This window comes from Sceloporus occidentalis, unplaced genomic scaffold, assembly GCF_023333645.1.
Source record: "Sceloporus occidentalis isolate IW3139 unplaced genomic scaffold, rSceOcc1.0.p SCAF_3, whole genome shotgun sequence".
Classification (NCBI taxonomy): Eukaryota; Metazoa; Chordata; class Lepidosauria; order Squamata; family Phrynosomatidae; genus Sceloporus; species Sceloporus occidentalis.
In genome coordinates, this window is record NW_028316983.1 from 184,227,140 (window position 1) to 184,249,093 (window position 21,954).

The window sequence follows — 21,954 nt, forward strand, 5'->3', positions numbered from 1 at the left end:
GGTCCAGTCCAGAGATTCAGGCAAGACAAGAGGCCAAGGCAAGCGTGCTTTTGTCAGAGACGACAGTTAACCTCTGACAATTCCTTGGCATTCTTTCCAGGCTTTTATCTCCAGCTCTCACTTGTGCAGCTCTTTCTTGATTGCTTGGCGTTTTGAATAAATTCTTTGGGAGCAGCACATGCCCTCCCTTTCTGACCTTCGCTGGTTGAAAGAAGGCATGAGTAAGTCTGCCTCTTGTTCTCCTCGGTGTTCAAGCTGGCAGGACCCTCTGGTGCACTGGTGCCAGGTAACTGACTGTCCTTCTTGGCAGCATTCCCTGCTGGCACAGGCACTGAGGAACTGAGGTCAGGTTGAGGGCTGGGTTTCTCTGTCTCCTCCTCCGAATCCTCAGCCTCCACTCAGGGCATGACACTGTCAGAGAACTCTGCTGCCACAATAAACTACAATTCCTAGGATTCCCTAGCACTGAGCCCAGACAGTTAAAGCTGTCTCAAACTGGATTATTTCTGCAGTATGTTTTGGACCATTATCTCATTCTCTATTGTTCTTTTGGTTCATAGATAACATTGCCTAGGAGGCTGCTGCAAGTAAATACATGAGCCAAAGCTGGAGGAAAGGCCACAGCTTTATTCAGCAAGCAAATAAAATTGGTAGGGTTGGCCCAAAGCATGAGGTCAGGATCTGTAGTATCGAACAACCCCCTGGTTGTTCGATAAGCCGCATGCCTGGTGACTGCCAGGCAATGGGATGACCTAGGGGCTAAGGAACACCATCTCGCAGCCATGCCACCAGCCGCTCACATGTTCTCTAAGCCCCTAGTCACCGGGAGGTGCTACCCACGTTGTGGCCCCAGCAATGGCCACAACGTAGGCCCTCATCACCCCCGGGTACCTAATGACTCCCATACCAGTGCTCTGTAGCCCTGGTAACCACACCAACCAGATCCATGACCTATGCTGCCGCCCCTGAAGTTGTGACTCAAACCACCAACCCGAGGGAGGGTGGGAGAGCTGAGCAGCAAATGGCACTGGGGCCAGACCACATGGCCCTTATACAGGCCAGGCCCCAGCATGCATAGCAGGCATGGTGGCCCCTTCCCCAAGGCAACCCAGCCAATGGGCTGTCCTGGAGGACCGGGGCACACCATAGAGAGATCCTCATGCCTCCCAGAGCAGTCCACTAAGGTGGAAGGACCTCTCCTCCTCACACCAGCCCAATAGCAGCACAGCCTAATCCAGCAAGGCATGCTGGGGCAAGCCTGGGAGCCTTGCAGCATGGCTCCCGGCAGCAAAGCGACCTGCCCGGTGAGGCGGGCGGCCGCTTTTTATATCAATGCAAGAAGGGCTGTGCTAAAACAGACCAAATGTCTATTTGGATCAGTATTCTGTTCACACTAGTAATGAGTGAGTTACTTGTGTGTATGGTATAAATCAAGAGTGGGCAAACCACAGCCCATGAGCCACAGCTTCTCACCACCCCAATTTTTATTTTTATTTAACTGAAAAAGTCCCCTTTGAAACTTTGAGAGGCAAAGAAAAGCAATTTGCAAGCTTTTGGATATCCTGCCCACTTTCAGGCAGAGTGGGAGGCTTTTTTCCAAAACCAGAAGTAATTGTCCCTCTAGATACCTTTACAACATATAGGGGCTTCTTCAATAAAGTTTCAAATATGCTTTTTTTAAAAACCTAATGTTTTGAGTGTGGGGAGCAATGCACTTTCCAGGTTGGTATGTGTGCCAGGGCCTGGTAAGGTTCTTTACCTGCTGGCATAAAGGCAAAATGTATTCTCTGTCAACCAAGATTCTCTACCAATTATCTATATGGATAAGGTACAACTATGACTCCTTTGCTGGACATTCTCCAGCAGGATTGTTTTGGAGAAAAGGTAGTAAATAGATTATGACAGAATATGCCATTAACAAGGACATCTTGGTTTAAAAACGACTTCTTTAAATAAATAAATAATAAATAAATAAACACAAACAAAGAAATCCTCTGAATTTGCACCCTTGAGTCCAAATATCAAAAATAAGATGTTTCTTAATTTACACATCTCATTTTCTGGGATCAACATGGCAACAACTCTCCATTCCATAATCCAAGGACACTGAAGCAATATGTTTGTTTATGAATGGTATTAAAATGTATACAGCAATGGATATATGGTAAATGGCTGCACATGTACAAACATCACCAGATTTTCAACATGGACAAAAAAAAAAGTAGAAAAATCTAATGGTACAATTTAATATCCTCTTACTTGAGAACAGGCCATTTTGATCTTGGTAGGAATTACTTCTAAGGTAACATGCAGAGGATCTGGGCACATGTCTTTTAGCTAAAGTACCTGGACCTATTTTATAAAGCACTTTTTTGTAACAGTGCTTTCTACCACTGACTATTTTCAATGGGGGGGGGGAAGGGAATACAACATTCTAGCACACAGTACGTGGCAAAGGAAGCTTAAAGGGAAAGTGGATTTGAACACAATGATATGAAGATGCTTTTGTTTCAAGCAGAGCTGAAAAGTGTTTTGAGTTTCACAAGGAAAGTTGAATCATTAGTATTCACTATTCATGCACAGAACAACATGGCAGAAAGCATGTCTCTGATGATGCACAAATAAGTTACTTACAGGTAATAAGTGTAGGAGTGATAGCTTCTTCTGCCATGATGGTGGAAGGATTTAGGCAGTGGAGGAAAAGATGAAATGGAAGGAAAGAAAAGCCAAATATTAATGTATGAAAAAATCAAGATGAGACTAGAACTGGAGAAACAAATGAAAAGGTAGCAAGAATGCATCTCAGAAATATCATGCACCACATCTGGAACAGACAGATGATATATCCACTCTTCACAACAGTTTAAGCAATAGCTAAGAAATTCATCACTGAGATTTTTAAACACAGATTATCACATATCTAACAGCCATGACTAACAAAGAAATACGTCCTACACATATATAAAACATAACACAGAGACATCTATGTTAATTCATTAGCCATGCTTTGTTTTTGTGTTATAATTATTTTCAGTAAAAAGGACAGCATGCCATCTCTAAAACATAAGACATTTGAAACAGTAAAACTTGACAGTGCTTTTGTTTTGCCAGCGTACTGTGGGCTATTTGATACTGGAGAACCTCTCTAGATCTTCATCTTATGAAGGAGAAATATGCTGCAACACAATGGACAGTTCCATTTCATCAAATATCAAAGAAAACAAACATGAATCATGGGCTGGCCTTTTATCCACAGTGACTAGGGAAAGAAGGATCACACCAATTAAAATTTAAAAGAAAATGTGGTGTTTTTTTAAACATATTTTTTTTAAAGCAAAAATAACCAACATTTTTAATCTCAAATTTTGAACATGATTTGCTAGTAAATTCAAATTGTTTCCATTGACTGACTTAGCATTTTGGCTCTTTGGCTACCTGCCCACCTGGTGTGTCCCTTTGTCATTTCATAAGTGGTAACAATTGCTGGCTACAAAACATCCACCATTTTAATTACCCACAATACCTTATCTCCCACAGCTAAATCTAAGTAATACTGAGGCAGTGAATGGACAAACTAAGCAGATGGACAAACTAAAAAGCAGGAGTCAGTGCTGGTGGACTCAATTGGGGCTCTAGCAATTGACTGAGGAAGCTAGGGATGGGCTGAAAGGTGAGTGAAGAGGATATACAAGGATCTTTCCCATTCATAAATATATATCCTCAGCCAATAAAGGGCACACACACACACTGCTTATAGCACATGGCATCTATGCTTTTGCTTTTCTTTTTTCTCATAGGAAAATTCTATTTCATAAAAAAATCAAAATTATTTTAAAAAACTGAATAAGTGGAATTTATTTTTTAAAATTTATCCTAAGAATGAACAAAATAACATTCAGTGAGCAGCAGGTTGATATATAGAAAAATACACTATAAGTACAGGTAATGTTTATTTTTCAACTACTGCAAAAAACCAAAACAAAATAAAACAGAAAACCTACATCCCCATATAAATAGGCTTTACAGAGGACTACAGCTAATGTTAACTTGCCTCCAGCAACATGCTGCAGGCAGCTCTTTGAAAATAAGGCTTTCATCAATTTTTCTCTCTCATCTTCTTTGCCTGTAGAAATGTTTGCCAGTTTTATATTCTTATTCTTATATAGCTAAATGTTTAATATTTAATCACATGGGGCAGAAGTGCTAAATGCACACCTGTTCAGACTGTATTTAAAAGGAGAATGTAGCATGTTTCGGCTGTGATAATATATGTCCTTGCATTTCTGAATCATACAAAAATATTTTTAAAAACTCAAAATAACAAAGCAGACCCTGAATAAGAAATATATTGTGGAAATACTTCTAGCTACCTACAACAGAAAGACAGAAAATAGTGTTGTGATAGAGTACATGTATGTAAGTAATAATATTTTCCCCACATTTCAGAATTACTCATTCCTACTTTCCCATTTATTTTCTTGTGATACAGTACACTTCACATTTTGACATGTGATGTGATGACAGGAATATAGTGTAATTGGTATAAATGCTACCATTACTTCCCAACTTATATAGCAATTTCAGAAACAACAATAAGTATAATTAATCAGTGTAAAATTGCCAAGGACTTGGATGCAAAATGCTGCCAAAAGTGTATTGAGATGAATTATTCCACTTTTTAAAAATGGTTGAAGAGTCAGTTAATTTCAATTCATGCCTCATATTACAATATGACATGATGAAAGAAAAATAAAGAGGAAGCTGCTCCAGATATTTTTATACTGAGTTTCTATAATAAGATCATGAAATTTTATGTATGAAAATCTGTCTTAATTAGATAGTGGAGTTCTTAATGGGAAATAATAAAGAAATAGAGGAGTTAGGTGAAAATATTATTTTACTTACTATTTATTTAATAATTATTTTTAAAATTACATAAAAGATTACATCACATAGGCTGCATCTACACCGTAGAAGCAATCCAGTCTGCCACCACTTTAACTGCTATGGCTCAGTGCTATGCAATTCCAGGAACTGTAGTTTTGTGAGACATTTTGCCTTCTCTGTCAGAGTGCTCTGGTGGCACAACAAACTGCAAATCCCAGGATTCCATAGCAATGAGCCATGGCAGTTAAAGTGGTGTCACACTGGATTATTTCTGCAGTGTGGATGCAGCCTACAAAAGCAAGAGGTGGGATATTCACAGTAGAGGAAATGCCATGGTTGGCTGACTTTCTGTGGTTAGAAGTCAGTGCCCTAGAATTCTGTGTTGGAGCTCTGTGTCCTAGCAGAAAAATGGCACCTCTGACGTATACAACTACACTTCACACAAACTTTTGTGGGAGTGGGGCTGCCCTGCCCACAAAGATGCTGGGAAAATTGAAGTACATTTTTAAATTGCATTTAACCTGGGTATATATTAACATAAATGTCTAAGGAGGTCTTCTAAGGACCCAGGGGTTTTTGTATGTAAACCATACACCACATGACTTATGAGCAAATACATTCTTGTTTCAAATTTTAAAATGGCTTGCTAGCTAACAGGGAACAATGAAGCATGTTGTTGCTGTTGTTGTGTGCCTTCAAGTCGTTTCTGATAGTGACCCTAAGGCAATCCTATCATGGGATTTTCTTAGCAGGATTTGTTCAAAGGGGGGTTGTCTCATAGAATGACAGAGTTGGAAGAGACTTCAAGGGCCATCCACTCCAACCCCCTGCCATACAAAAATACACAATCAAAACACCCTTGGCAGATGGTCATCCAACCTCTGTTTTAAAAAACCTTCAAAGAAGCCTGTGCTTTCCTCTGAGACTGAAAAAGTATAACTTGCCCAAGGTCATGCAGTGAGTTTTAATGGCTGAGCAGGGATTTGAACCCTGGTGCCCCGAGTTGTAGTCCAATGCTCAAGCCACTGCATCAAGCTCACTCTCATGAAATACCATATATACTCAACTATAAGTTGACCTCATGTATAAGTTGAGGGCAAGTTTTGGGGGCCAAAATTATGGATTTTGATATGACCCGTGGATAAGTCGAGGGTAAAATTTAGTGGCATGTAACAAAGGATCTAAAGGATGAAACAAAGGAAAACAATGCCAAAGAACTTACAAAATTCCAGCAGATATAACTGTTTGTGCTCACACTAAAGGATGGATGAATAAGAGAACAGAGAGATGTCAGTGGCTCCAGGACAGATAACACTCTTGCCTTTCACCAGGGGATAGTTTCTGTTTTTTAATAAGAGTTAAAGTACAATACTTACATTGACCTGTGGATAAGTCAACTAAGGTTTTTAGGGTCAATTTTTTGACTTAAATTTCTAGACTTATACATGAGTATATACAGTAAGTCAATGTCCCCACACATTACTTTGGTTGTTTATGTTATGACTGTTGTATAGTACCTACCAGACCATAATTTCTTTCTGGAGATTTCAGAGACGCCATGGTCTGATTATATAAATGAATGTAAGTAGAGTCTACCCTCCAGAGAGCAAAGTGGTGAGACCTATTCTATGATCTGCTGTGTCTCAATTGTAAAACCAAACCAAAACAAAAAAAAAGCCAATTATAAATACCTATTTAGAGATTATTGAGATCAATGAATTGGTGATTTCCCCCCCAAAATATTTGTCTCTTCTATCCTAGACTATTAATGCTTTGGCCTGGCCAGATATAATACTAAACCATGGAAACTAGTCTGTAAGACTTAGAAATCTCACTCACCATGTTTCAATTATATAAGAAAGAGACCAGGCTCTTTAGATCGTACCACATTTAGTTAGAACTTGAACCTAGTTAATGAATTGGAATCCCAAACAACAGTTTGGTACTGATTCATCTAAACTGTCCATATTTTTTAAAAATGCCATTTCCCACAATTTGGTTGACACAGAGAGCTGTGGCTAGTTACCAAATGAAAGCAGAAAGTTTTCCTCTCCTCCTGGTATATGGTAAGGAGGGCTGCAGGGTAGAGAACTAGTTGGTTTTTATTGGGTCATGAATAAATTTGTATTAATGGAATCTTAGCAGAATGACTTTCAGGCTCATATACAGTGGATTCTTCCCATATATGGGGGATCTGTTGCGGATCCCACTGCATAAAGGGGAAAACACGTATGTTCAATCCCTATTTAAAACAATGGTTCCACACACCTGTGTGTGGCAGAGTGAGTGTACAGCGGGCACGGGTGCCACTGTTTTAAACAGGGCCTCTTTGTTTAATGCTGCGGATGATGCACCCATGCATGGTGCAGGTACACTGTAATCATATTGTGGCACCTCTGTTTAAACCAATATCCCTTCAATAGTCAGTGGCATGAGAATAGTGCATGTCTGCCCCTTACATTGCTTAAGTAAGTGATATCATGTGGGAGGGATGCACAAACCAGCTCTTTTTTACACCCAGCTCCTAAACAGAAACAAATTTATTGTGGGGTCCTTTTGTGTGATCTAGAGTTTGTGTTATTACTGGAATTGCAAAGGAGAGCAAATACTTTGTTGGCTTTAAAGTTACTGAGCTAATGCCACAGAAAGTAATTATTTTTAATTTCTTTATTTTCATTTAAAAGCAATATTTTTTTACTAAAGCTCCATCAATTATTCTAATAAATTCAAGACAAGAAATAAAAACTGGCTAATTCTCTCTTAAATAATGTTTCTACCCACAAGTCCCAGCTCCCATCAAGAGTTGTCCATCAAGTCTCAACTAGGAGCTATGAAGGACACTTGAAAATGTAGGATTCTAAATCTACCTCCATGTATTTGGAGCACTGAGTCATATTGCAGGAAAAAATGGTAGAGCTTTTGGGTTCATTTAGATTCCCTAAAGCAGCTGCTGGACTGTTATGTCCAACAGAGAGGAAATGTGGCAAGAATTTCTTGCAATATGCTGTATGAACCCAAGAGTTATCAGATCCAACAGATTTTCAACAGAATAATATGTGCCTCAGAAAGTGATGTTCCTTGGCTCTGTCTTTCTGCAAATTATGAATTATAGAAGAGTGTATCAAGATCACTCTAACAAAGCACCAGCAAGGACTGAAGTGAAACAAGACATAATACCATTTCTTGCCATCAACACTTACTATGCATATGCAATCCATTGAGAGCTACTCAAACAATGACTTGGTTCCTACTCTCTGCAATATCCTGTCTTGCCTATAACACATTATTGTGTTTAGTGTATGCTACTCTACCATTTCTCTGAGCTGAAAGGATTTCAATGTAACGTTGCACTCTGAACTTCTGCTTTCTTGTTTTGCTGACTGCGCATCAAGTATTGAAGTTCTCTGCATACATAGGTAGAGCAGATTAGTGAAAATTGCATGACTGGTGGAGGGCAAATGTTGTCATCTTCAAAAAAGGGAAAAAACAGGATCCCAACAATTATCCTCCAGTTAGTCTGACATCAATACCAGGAAAGATTCTAGAGGATATCATTAAACAGAGAGTCTGTAAACATTTAGAAAGCAATGCCATTATCACAAAAAGTCAACATGGATTTCTGAGAAACAAGTCATGCCAGACTAATCTGATTTCCTTTTTTGATTAAAAAATTACCTGCTTGGTAGACAAAGGGAATGCTGTATATATAGCATATCTTGATTTCAGTAAGGCCTTTGACAAGGTTCCCCTCAACATTCTTGCAAACAAGCTTGTAAAATGTGGGCTAGACAAGACAACTGTTACATGGATTTGTAATTGGTTGACTGGCTGAACCCAAAAGGTGCTCAGCCATGGGTCCCCTTCATCCTGGAAAGAAGTGGCCAGCAGAATGCCACAGGGTTCTTTCCTGGGCCTAGTGCTATTCAACATCTTTATCAATGACTTGGATGAAGGAATAGAAGGCACAGTTATCAAATAAGCAGATTACACCAAATTAGGAGGATTACACCAAATAAGGACAGGATCAAAATTCAAAATGACCTGAATAGATTAGAAAGCTAGGCCAAAGCTAACAAAATGAATTTCAACACAGAGAAATGTAAGGTACTGCACTTAGGGTGGAAAAATGAAATGCATAAATATAGGATGGGGAACACCTGGCTTAACGAGACTATGTGTCAAGGTGATCTGGGAGTCCAAGTAGACCACAAGTTGAATATGAGTCAACAGCAGGGGTAGGCAACCTGCGGCCCGCGGGCCGGATGCGGCCCGGCAAGGCCTTGGGACCGGCCCCAGCCCGGTCCTGCCACCGATTGCCGCCGGGGCCTTTGGCCTCTCGCGCGCAGGGGCAAGGGGGGCAATTGTCTATAGACGCTTCAGAAACATGCATTTATATTAACATTTTTTAAAAAATCAGCAAATTTTTTTGCATGTCCTCCACTTTTTTAAAAAAAGTGTCCACCATTTGAAAATGTTGTCCTACATTTGTCCCGGTTTATTTATTTAATTAATTTTTAAAAAAAATCATTTAATTATTTATTTTTTGGCTTCGGCCCCCCAGTTGTCTGAGGGACAGCAAACCGGCCCCCGGCTCAAAACGGTTGCCTACCCCTGGTCAACAGTGTGATGTGGCAGCTAAAGAGGACAATGTGATTTTAGGCTGCATCAATAGAAATACAGTTTCTAGGTCAAGGGAAGTAATAGTTCCACTGTATTCTGCTTTGGTCAGGCCTCACCTGGAATACTGTGTCCAGTTCTGGGTACCACAATTCAAAAAGGATGTTAAGAAACTGGAGTGTGTCCAAAGAAGGGCAACTGAAATGGTGAAGGGTCTGGAAATCATGCCTTATGAGGAACAACATAGGGAGCTGGGTATCTTTAGTCTGGAGAAAAGACATTTCAGGAGTGATATGATAGCCCTGTTTAAGTATTTGAAGTGGTGTCACACTGAGGATGGAACAAGCCTGTTTTCTGCTACTCCAGAGACTAGAACACAGAACAATGGATGCAAACTACAGGGAAAGAGATTCTCTCTCAATATTAGGAGGAACATCTTGACAGTAAGAGCTGTTTGACAGTGGAACACACTCCCTTAGAGTGTGGTGGATTCTCCTTCCTTGGAGGTCTTTAAACAGAGGCTGGATGGCCATCTGTTGGGAATGCTTTGATTGTGATTTCCTGCATGGCAGAATGGGGTTGGACGGGATGGCCCTTGTAGTCTCTTCCAACTCTATGATTCTATGAGCTAAAAGCTCATTCACTAACTAGATTGATGTTGAGTATGAAAACAAATGTACACCTCCCTTTCACTTGATCCTCACTCAAGGGATGCATGCACCAAGTTGAAACTGGGCGACATTGTTGGCTTATCCTCTACACCTTGAGATTCCCTGTCAAGGTTTATAAGTTGCACACTTAGGCTTTTATAGAGTCGGAAAGGCCCTGTGCAGAGCAGTACTTTGGGCAGGCCTGGAGGCAGAGTCAGGGACTAGAGTCTACATGATGCCCGCCTCTGCCTCCTGGGTGCTATGACCACACAGGGTGTGGTGTCATGGTGCTCTTTCGGCACTGCATCCACACGATGCAGCACCAAAGGAGCGCCATACAGCTGTGGGCCCATGGGTATCATGCCCTTTCCAGGGTGCAAAAAGGAGCCGCTTTTCGCACCCTGGAAAGCCCATATTGGGGACACGGCGTGTGGTTGTCGCAGCCCCAATATGGCTGAAGAAGGGGTAGCTGGAGGCCGCCCCTTTGTGGCTGTTTGCACAGCCCCAAAGTCTCTTAAAACTTGAGTTCCCTGGTATGTAAAAGCCTATGTGCATAGTGCTCTACAGATGGCCATAGTCAATACATGGACACCCCATCTTCCAACATCTATGCCTCATGCAGGGAAATGTGTAGCAAAGAAGCCTATCCATACAGAATACAGAGAATTCAACACAACTTGGAACTCCCATTATATATGTTGATCTAAGTATGTGGGCTTTCCTGTTGCAGCCATTCATGCTCCATAAGCAGACATCAGCCACAGAACTACCTGGTGTGCACATGATCATGAGTAATGTATGAAGGTGGCTTGTGTATTTTTCATAGGAAATTAGAAACCTTGAGCAATTACTATAAATAATGATGAAGCTTTCAGGATGTTTTTAAAAGGTATGAAATGCTATCACAGAATAATTCATCTAGAAACAATTGAAGCATTTTTTGTTTTAAAAGATTAAGTGTCTGATGCTGTTATCTGTTAACACAATTAGTGATCCAGTAAGCACAGCTCTATGTCTGCTCAATTCTTGAGGAAACAACTGGGAAAAATGCAGAACAACTCCTAGTAGACGGCTTCTTTTATGTTTATCAGACATGTATAGGATTAATACAGCAGAAATAACTGCAACAGATGTCATACTCAGTTCTTCAGAGTGTGAAGGGAAACCATACATTGTTTTTAAATGCAAATAATTTATGGAAGAAATAGATATTTTAAACTCATTCTGTTCTTAAAAACATATGAAATTATTTTTATATATGTTTTGGACATGTGCTATGCCTAGAGTTCTTGTTTGTATGGCAAATTAATGCAGCATTTTCTTTTCAATGTGCTCTACATGGGGTTACCCTTGTGCCTAATCCGGAAACTTCAACTGATACAGAATATGGCAGCCAGACTGATTACAGGAACAACTAGGAGTGACCATATTACACCAATATTGAAAACACTTCACTTGCTGCCTATTAGTTTCCGGGCAAAGTACAAGGTGTTGGTTATTACCTTTAAAGCCCTTCATGGCCTGGGCCCAACGTATTTATGGAATCGCCTTCATCTGTATAATCCGCCCGGTGCACTCAGATCCTCTGAGAGGAATTTGTTGCCCTCTGTAAAGACCAGATTGACTGCGACCTCCCAGAGGACATTTTCCGTGATTGCTCCCACTTTATGGAACAGCCTGCCGGACGAGATCCGTCAAATTACCAACATAGATAGCTTTAAGAAAGCTGTCAAGATGGACCTCTTCCGGCAGGCCTTCCCAGAATAGCACCCGGCCACATAAAGATCCCCCCACAGACTATATATATATATATATATATATATATATATATATATGATGACTCTGCCCACTATTGTTCTATTGTTTTTAATCGCAAGAACTGTTTACTCCTTTTTTAAGGGGGAGGAATTGTATATATTATTATTCCTTTTTAATGTTGTACGCCGCTTAGATTGTCAAAACAAAAAACGAGATATAAATAAAAATTTTATTTTATTATTTTACGAATAACTAATTCATGCTGGTGTAGCTCCTAAGTCAATTATTTCACAATTTATCTGAATTATGAAGACATAAACACAATAAAACATGATGATCTGAGATACCATATATACTTGTGTATAAAGTCGACCTCCTATTTGTCTTATACCATATATACTCATGTATGTATGGTAAATACTGTATATACTCGTGTATAAATTGACCTCTCAACTTATACATGTTGACAGCAGGAATTGGTGCCCAAACTATGGATTTTACTATAACCCATGGATAAATTGGGTGAAAAATTGAGAGGCATATAGCAAACAAATCTCTTCCTCTTCTTTTAAAAACACATAAAGGGAATATACTTAGGAAGAGTTAAAGAGAAGGAGTGGATCTGTTTATTTTAGGGATTACAATCAGGAGTTGTAATGTCCATTGCTGATCTTAAAATGTGTAAACACAAATCCAGATAAGAAAAGGAATATAAATGAGGGAAAAGAATGAGAATGTATCATAAAAAAAAGTGGGGGAGAAGGGCAAGGGAAGCAACCTGCCTCTCTTAGGGACCCAGTGTGAAGGTAGTGAGAAGAGGCAGATGTCAGAAGCCCCTCTTCGCATGGAAACATGCTCTTAGCCCATCACCCTATCCTTTGCTCAAACTGGAGACAGAAAGGCAGCTCTCCCTCCTTTCTCACCTTCTTTTTGGCCTGAATGGCACTAATCAGTGTGGGAAAGCCCATAGAATGTAGCGCGCCTGCCATTATGGCAGTGGAGCGGAGTGGCAGTGCCATTTTAAATAAGGGTTTACTGCACAAGCCTCGCATTTCCAGTGGCCAATTTTAGTAAGTGCTTACTGTATAAGCCTCACCTTGGAAGGCTTGCAGTGATACTGCAATTCTTGCATGGCTTGTAAAGAGACTGTTATGTCCTGTGAGGCTTACACAATAAATCCATAATAATAATAATAATAATAATAATTATTATTATTATTATTTATCTACTCTCCCCAAGGCTCGAGGCAGGATACACTATATATTAAAACACACAAAATCATTTGAACACTTTTAAGTTTAAACACATAAACAGGGCACATTGAAATCATCCAACATAAAATTAAAAATTGCAATTTTAAAATTCATAGTTTAAAATTGACTGAGTAGACTTGCCAGAAGACATAGGTCTTTAATGCTGTTTTAAAATCAGACAGAATGTTTAGCTGTCAGATCTCTCCTGGCAGATTATTCCACAGTCTAAGGGCAGTTGAGGATAATATCCTCTGGGTTGCCATTCTAGTTCTGGCTGGTTGAAGTAAATGTCCCCGAGAGGACTTGAGTGCATGGGGTAGGTTATATTGGATTATACTGCATTAGAAATGGTCTCCACCACTCCACTCTACCTAAAGCACCCAAAATAGCAGGGAGCAAAGAGTTCATCCAGCCAGCATCATTGGCATTTGTCTCCAGCACTGGCACATGTATAAGTTGACCCAGGGTGGGGTTGATTTTTTGTCTTTTTAAAAAAAGACTTATACGCAAGTACATATAGTAATGTAAGCATACATACATTTGGGGAGTAGATATTATGCAAGTTTGTTTACTGTGGTTGAAGATGTATTACTTTCCAGTCTGAAAAAGCTGTAGATAGCAGACGAAAGGTGGACTAATTTTAAAGCATCCAAAAAAAGTATATTTTGTTTGATATCTTAGTTGCTTCCTTCAATTTAGATATTGATTTTAAAAAACTTCCATATATTCATTGGGGGAGGGGGGGATTAAGCTGATACATTGCTACCCTGTGAGATATTACAACCCCTCACTGAAGACCCAATTAGAATTCTGTTACAGTAATAAAATAAGCATTACGCAGCCAAATCTTATGCTGATACTTTTGTCTTACTGTAAAAAAAAATATGCTGATGAAATTTGGCCTGTTGTTTCACAAAATATTTAGGATTGAATTGTCATGAGTATACTAATTACAATTACTATCAGTATGAAACAATAACATTCATCTCTTTTTACTCACGCATGGGATCGAAGTGACCTATAGAAGAGCTAATGTTTGCTAAGAAAAAAAATCCAGAATGGGAGCAAAATGTTTACCTAACAGATTTTTTTTAGCAGCTTCACCCTTGGGATAGATTATATGAATTTGGGTGGATCAGAGAACCCAAATAAACCCTACCCCTTTCAGTCCTAGGTTATAATTTTAGGAACACCTACTATCTATGGGACAGGAAGAACCTTTCGCTATATTACATCTTTAGCTTGAATGCCTTGTACTGTGACACAATTTATTGAGAAAAATATTGGTCTGGAGAAGTTCTAGAATAGTGATTCCCAAACTTTGGTCCTTCAGGTGTTTTGGTCTTTAACTCTCAGAACCCCCAGCTAGCTTGGCCAACAGTTCAGGAATTCTGGAAGTCCAAACACCTGGAGGAGCAAAGTTTGGGAATCACTGTACTAGAATATAAAGTAAATATAAAATCTAATATATACACTCATCTGTCCACATTTGCGGCTTTTACTTTTGTGGATTTGATTATTCATGGATTTTATTAATATGTTCTCTCTAGGAATATTTAGGTCCTCCAGCACAACTATATGGTCAACTTTAACCAAAAATTGCACTGAAGGACCTAGAGATTCCTAGAGAGGTGTTCTCTCAGTTAAAAACATAGTGATTTTGTTATTTGCGGTTTTTCCACATTCATGGGGGTCCTGTGCCCCTAATCCCAGTGAATGTGGAGGGATGAGTGTAATTCCTTATTCTATGCATGCCTTATACCCCTTTCCACTTCAGATTGCTTTTGTTTAAGTATCTATTTATTAAGTATATTTCAATCTCTGACATGTCATAATTTCTATGTATTTTTATGAATGCAATGCTGTAGGTTCCTTTCTTACACTTAGGAATCTGACTGTAATTGAATATCATTCTTTCTTTTTTATTTACTTTTGTCATGAATTTCTTTCTGCTTCCTTTATAAGTTCCTTCCAGTACCTTAAGAAAGTAAATTTCATCTGGTTCTCCATCATGTCCTGGAGGAAGATATTAATATTACTAATGACTTAAATATCCAACTCCCTTCTCTCAGATTAGCTCACTTTATAGATCAGTTCTGATTTGAGACTCTCCAAATCTAAAACAAATAGGCCTGATGCCATTAAAGGACACAAGGCCAGCAGAAACTGCAGTGATGTGTATTTCATTTAGGGAGGCAGGAACTGCAAAGAGAGAAGCACTTGAAAACATAGTGAGATATCTTTTTTTCCAGAGCTAACATACCCAATCAATCCAGGGCTCCACCAACAAATTAGCTTAAACACAGCAGTAAAGTTACTGATGTCAAAGTTCTTTTACTGTAGTATGCAATACTCTTAATACGCTAATTGCCAAAAATGTTTGTGTTGCTTTACGTGCTAAAACATCTTGCCTTGACATCAGATATTTCACAGTAGGACAGTATTCTTTAAACTAGTAATTTATCAGGGTTCTAATAATGTTCAGATAACCCATTCCTTCTATTCTTTTGCAAACAGTGTTCTAAAAGTTACCTTCAGCACCAATGCATTATGGTCATTTCACATGTTCAAGGGAGGAAATATAAATAAAAATATGTGAACAAAAACAAGCCCACTCTCATGTATCTGTCATGACTGGGTTGGGTCTATAGCTTTTCTTTGCTCATAGGAGGAGCTATTCATCACAGAAGAACTATGTCAGTTCTTCTGTTTAAAGCATTCTTTAAGAGAAATGAAACCAGATCCAAAGATGCTACTATGGCTGCATAAAAGCTTGTGGGACATTTCCTACAAGCGGAAATATGAGAAAGGCTGTGTAACCCACCCTGTCATAGCATGGCATGACATTTTTAGTGCACATGGACACTTTCCCTCAATTTTTTGGATCTAGTGGTATGGTTCAGATCTGAAATAGAGTGTTAAATTGAGATTTCTTTTTAATTCTAATTGGGAAACAAGTCTATGTTGTATAAAGGATCAAACATCTCTAACATTCACCTTGGCTCTGGACAAAGAAGAGTATAGATAGATAATATTCATATGTCATTTGGGCTGATACTGCAGTGCAGAGTGTTAAACTTATCACTCTCAGGGCATTTTAACACAAGGGCACTAACATTAATTCACTATGAACACTGCAGGACAGAAGAATCAGATAATGTAATTTCATCTAACACTAACAAAGCTTTAGGGAGAATAAGCAGCATTTCGTTTTCAAATTGTTCTTCAATGTGGTTGGAAAGATTGCAAGTATTGTATTGGAAACTGCTGCAGGAGATACTTCAACACATATATGCATAGACCAAACTTCTATTAACTACTCACCTTTTCTTCATAACCAACACAACCCCAAGAAATATAATAACGAACAGCAAGATCCCTGCAATGACTCCAGCTATTTTAACAGTGTGGTCTGTTTGCTTCTCTGGTTCAGGGTCTGGTTTTCGAGTAGCAGCACCTACAGAAGCATATTTTAAAAGAAGAGGGGGAAGAATTGAGACATTATACCTATTATTTATTATATTCCAAACAGCTGTAGTTAATAGTTAACAATAACTGTAAGAGGTGACATGCACCAATATTTTGATTTCTTAGGATTTATTGTTGATAACAGCAGTCAATACACCCTGTGAGAAATCTAGTGCTGAATTTCATAACACTAAATTACATTTCAAAGCAACACCTACATCTAATCTTGTTCACATATAGCTATTTTCTATGGCGGGTTACAGATGGGCAAAAAGGGGTGTGTTCATGACATCATGAAGGTATAGCCTTCAGACGGCCCTTACCTGAATGCCGCCATGAACACGCCGCCCGCACACCCCAAGCGGGAAGAAGCGGCATTAAAAAGGTGCTGCTTTTCCCCGCTTCTTTTCTATATACTGCGCAACTGCGCAGCTCCATCTATAAGCTGCTGCACCGGTACGCCAGAATTGTTATGCCGCTAATTTAAGTTGCCCATTTAAAAGCTCCGTGTCTGCTGCATCGCATAATGAGTCGGGGTCCTGGAACATGCGCAGTTTGCACCGAGGCTCTAATTAGAGCGTCAGATGCCATGCAGATGTGGAAGCTGCAGTACAGCTGCACTCTATTTTAATGCTCGTAACCCTAACCCTAACCCTAACCCTAACCCTAACCCTAGAGCAACATGTACGCATGCGCTGCTAGAATTGGGGAAAGTTTGGAATTTAAAGTGAACCCCTACACACATTCCTGTGCCATTTTCACCTAACAATAAAAAACCCCTAAAACTTTAAATATTTACATATGTACAAGGGGGGTGATGGGGGATGGCAGGGGGACAGCGGTGGCAGCGGCGACAGTTGTGGCTATGCATTGCAGATTCAGCAAGAGCACGGGGACCAAAGGAGAGGAGGCATCCATGATGCTGGTGACATTGGCAACGTGCAAGCGGACAAGGATGCCAACACCAGCTGATCACCAGCTGGCAGGAGACCACCATTGTTCTTGGGCAGGGCGAGGGAAAAACTTTAAAGGGGCCTGGGCGCTTAAATGTGCACATAGGCTTTCTGCCGCCGGTGCTGAGCGCCGCAGCTGTGCAGCTGCGCATCCGCCAGCTGGCAAAAGAAAAAAAAAAGCCCCGTTTTTGGCCGCTCGTGCAGAAGCTGCCTCTCTCTTTGCAGCGTCCTCCGAGGCGGCAGTATGGAAACTGCGGGTCAGAAACGGCCCCAGGTGAGGCGTCTTCACTGCCCCCCATGTGGAAGCCCCATACACCTGAGCCACACCCCCGGGGCGGGCGGTCTGGAGGCTCCATATTCAGCAGAATACACCTCCAAGACGTCTTCTCCTGCCCGTCTGTAACCTGCCTATATGTTTTATTATTCCTACTTCTCACCCTTTTGTTCCTTCTATTTTTTTTAAAAATGCCAACACAATAACACTTGTAAACCTTTATCCAAATTTGATTTGCTGAAACATTTTCTGCAATTATTTTTCATAAATGAAGCAGTAATTCCTTAACATATTAGCTAAAACACCTGGAAATGTGAGATAAGCTCATTTACCATGCATTTTACCAGCAATTGTTTTGTTTTTAAACAATAGAGTGTTTTTGCCTTTGGAAATCTAAATCTAGGTCACATCTGGTAGGCAAAAGACTCTTTCTAAGCAATTTATTCACAAAATGGGAAGCAGCTGATGATCATACTACTGGCACCCACGTTTAATATCTGTTTAAATGAGATAACCAGTGCCTTACAGCAGCTACTGTCTTAAGCTTTTATAGCCTTCTCGTTCCAAAAAAAGAGCACTGTTTGTTCTGTTTACTGTATAATGTGATAGAACATCAGAATCCATGTGTATGAAACATCAGTTTTCTCTGCTAAATATTTTTAGCATGTTAAGGATGCATTATGCAATTCAGTTTGTTGACCCCCTTAAAGAACTTCTGACTTTTTAATCCAGATATAACAGTATTCATCATTTGTAGCACCATGTCACCTTCACAAGGTAGACAGACAATCTGGGAAACAAGTCTGATTTATAAGCTTCTTCATTACAGTGCCTTTTGAGTGACATGGTTGTGGGCGGGGAAAGAGTAAAATATAATTAAACTTTAACGTTTGGGGACCAGCACACTCTTGTTTTCATCAAGGTCTTTGAAAGCCCTGATTAAGTTCTACCTTCTTCTTTTTTTAATTTGCCTAGAAACCAAGGTAATGAATAATCATTCCGGGACAGATTTTTTATTGCTCAGCATCAAATGATGTCAAATGTTCAAGGATACTGAATTCTCACAGAGTCAAACTGGGGTCAGATTTACAAAACTCTTCTTGTCAAAGTTTGCCATAGCTATTTTCAAAAACTGACTACTGTAGGTCTAGAGGCCAATTTTGATCTGGCAGACCCCCAAGGGTGTGCCTTACATCAAAATCCAGTGGCAAACTGACCTATTCAGTTTCAGCTGCAGACTGGAAAAAGCCATTTGCACAAGCAAAAAATCTTTGTTTCAAGGGGGTTTACACTTTGTTTCAAGGGGGTTTACACAGCTGTAAAAATGCCTTTAAAATATGCAGGAAATGTTCCTTCCAATGATCTCTAAGTGATCTACTGTGGAGTTTCAGTAGTGTGTATTTTGCATGGGAGGCCAGAGGCCACAAAATAGTCTGAGATCACTTGAGACACACGGAACATATATTACCTGCCTTGTGAATGTGATATGGTACCTCAAATGATGGATATTGTCATGTTTTGATCATTAGGTGACTGACTGCTATTTGTTTGAGTTTTCGATGAAGGGCTAAGCCACTAGGCTCTTTTCACACTGGTAGAAGTCCTTGGTATCATCACAGAGCAGTTTGCCATCTGATCCACAATATACCAGTGGCAAATTGGGCCAAACCCTGCCATGGTTATACTACTACTACTACTACTACTACTACTACTACTACTAAAATTTATTTCTACCCCATCTCTCCAACAACATCAAGGCGGCATACATCAATAAAACCCATACAATACAATAAATCCCACTACCCCCTCCCTCCTTAAACTAATCCCTTTCTGTAAGTGCCATTACATTTATGCCACAAAAAGTGTAGGTGGGAAAGACTCTACAATGTGTAGGGAACATGTGTTGCTCCAGGTATTGTTGAACTGTAACTCCCTAGCCAGCTCAGAAACTCCTTAACCAACAGGCCAAGTAAAACCTGAGGAACACCTATTCCCTGGTTTAAACTATCAATGAACTGACTGTGGCCTCACACCTGCTGAGTCTTATGAGTTGCTATAATCATCTGCACCTGAACAGCTACTCATTGGAACAGGAATTGTTTTACAAATTAGCCACTCATTAGAATTTCAGAGCATATAATGATAAAGTAGAATGAAGCAAAAAAGCTAACAGAGGCCTGTTACAAACGGGCGTAAAGTATGTCCTCAGGACGTATGGGCGCCGTCATTTTGACGTCGTGGGCGTGTAGCATCTGCACGTTGCGCGGTGGAAGTGATGCAGCGAGTGCGTGACTAGCGACTTGCAGTGCCACTTTCGGGGCGCAAAAAGAAGTGCCATTTTGGGGCTTCTTTTTGTTGCGTCCGGGAACCGTGCGGTTTGACCACTGCAGTTCTGGGATGCAGCAACCGGCGGCGCAGGCAGAGCGCCCTTTTTGGGTGCTCTGTAACGCGCCAGATATAAGGTTGCAAAAATACTTTTCAAAGTTAATACCTTGATCATTACAGTTAAACTCATTGTTGCCCTTTTCTTTCCAATCTAGCCCAAGATACAAGTATGGGGCAGGGGAAACCTTTAAAATTAAAACCTGACTGGTTTTGGCATTATGTGCTCACATTCACAAAAAAGCCCATATTTTATTCTTAAAGTACCACTTTGTTCAAGAATCCTCTGCTTTATTACAACACATTTGTTTTATTCTAATGTCCAGTTAAAGATGAACAGAAGATGTAGCATTTTTGTACTACTGGTAATGTTATGCTTAAATTTAAATCCTAAAATCCTGCCCACAAACTTAAATCCCTTGTACAGATGCTCAGACCAAGAAATGCAACAGCAAAGACATAAAACATTCAAGAAAATAGGCACAGCAAACCTCAGCTTATAACAAAACGTGCCCCCCTTTTAAAAAAGTGCCCCCCATTTCACTCTAACTTTTGAACTGTGTAATACAAAAGCTGTTAGATATCTATCGATTCCTCCTGAGTACAAGGGAAATTATGACTCTTTTTTTAAAAAAGTGATACCCTCATGTCCTTAAGAGGCATGCAATCAAATTATTATGCAGGTAGTAGGATCCAAGTAATATTACTTTTCAGCACCTACCCTTAACTCATATTGCAGATAAGGTCAGGGAAATGAAATGTTATGCCCCTGTATGGCAGTTGCATTGTGATTAGGAACATGGAATCATGCAAAATAGGACAAGACTAAATTGCTGAAGAGTGGTGTGTGTGTCTGCTTTTGATTATCTAATTCGAGAAGTCTGCCACAAATGTAAGAGGATGGAGAAGAGACCAAGATATTCTGTCTTAAAAGATTCAAAATTGTTCCATTTCTCAGCTGAAAGTGATCCTGTGCATTTAGAACCAAACTGGATGTGGTTGAAGCAGAAACTGGGTTGAATGCTAAAGAGTTTCAAGCATGGCATCAGTTCAAGGGCCTAATCCATATTCTGAGTCAGTGGATACACAAGACTTTTAAATGGGCTATATTTAAGAATGGCAAACAGACAATGTGTAGTTGGAATACAAAAGAGGAGGAAGAAGACAATAGCAAAACTGGACCCTTCAGAGAAAGGGATCATTCTAAAAAATGAGCTCAGTTTATCTGAATCTCCATCAGATCTTCTCAGCATGCATTTCAAGAGCCAGTTTGATAGTGGTAATCAGAATGGGTCCTATGCTAGCAGCATCTAAAAAAATTGCCATATATTATTCCCAAAGAGAAACAATACAGTATTATGGTTGTTCTCAAAAGCTGTAAATCAGATTAAGGATGCTGGCACACCTGAATGCTTAGTTTGGTTGGTCCAGGGGCCACAATGCCAAAAGCCAAAAACTAATATATATATTTTCCTTGCTTTAAACATTAGGTTTATGCTTTGTATTCTGTCTTATGTTTACTGTATGATTATTTTTTGTATCTAATGTTCTTGTTGTAATCTGCTTTGATTCCGTGGGGAAAAGGCGGAATAGAAATAAATAATCATTATTATTATTACTGACAGAAGCAGGTAGAATCTCCACTGTAAATCATGGAATAGTAGTGCAAAAATCTTGATCTCCATTGTGTCCATTCTATTATTCCTTATCTG

The 21,954-nt window shown here is 39.7% G+C and overlaps 1 protein-coding gene across 12 annotated transcripts in view; it reads right to left on the reverse strand.

Moving 5' to 3' along the window:
* Positions 1-21,954, reverse strand: part of PTPRM (protein tyrosine phosphatase receptor type M) — a 625,500-nt gene that overhangs the window by 178,070 nt on the left and 425,476 nt on the right. For 7 of the 12 annotated variants that reach the window (XM_089517070.1, XM_089517069.1, XM_089517061.1 and 4 more), the window contains one exon: positions 16,490-16,622. In XM_089517070.1, the coding sequence (XP_089373196.1) occupies positions 16,490-16,622 (133 nt within the window). Of the gene's footprint in view, positions 1-2,634; positions 2,665-16,489; positions 16,623-21,954 lie in introns of all 12 variants that reach the window. The other 5 variants (XM_089517068.1, XM_089517060.1, XM_089517064.1 and 2 more) reach the window with 1 other exon arrangement.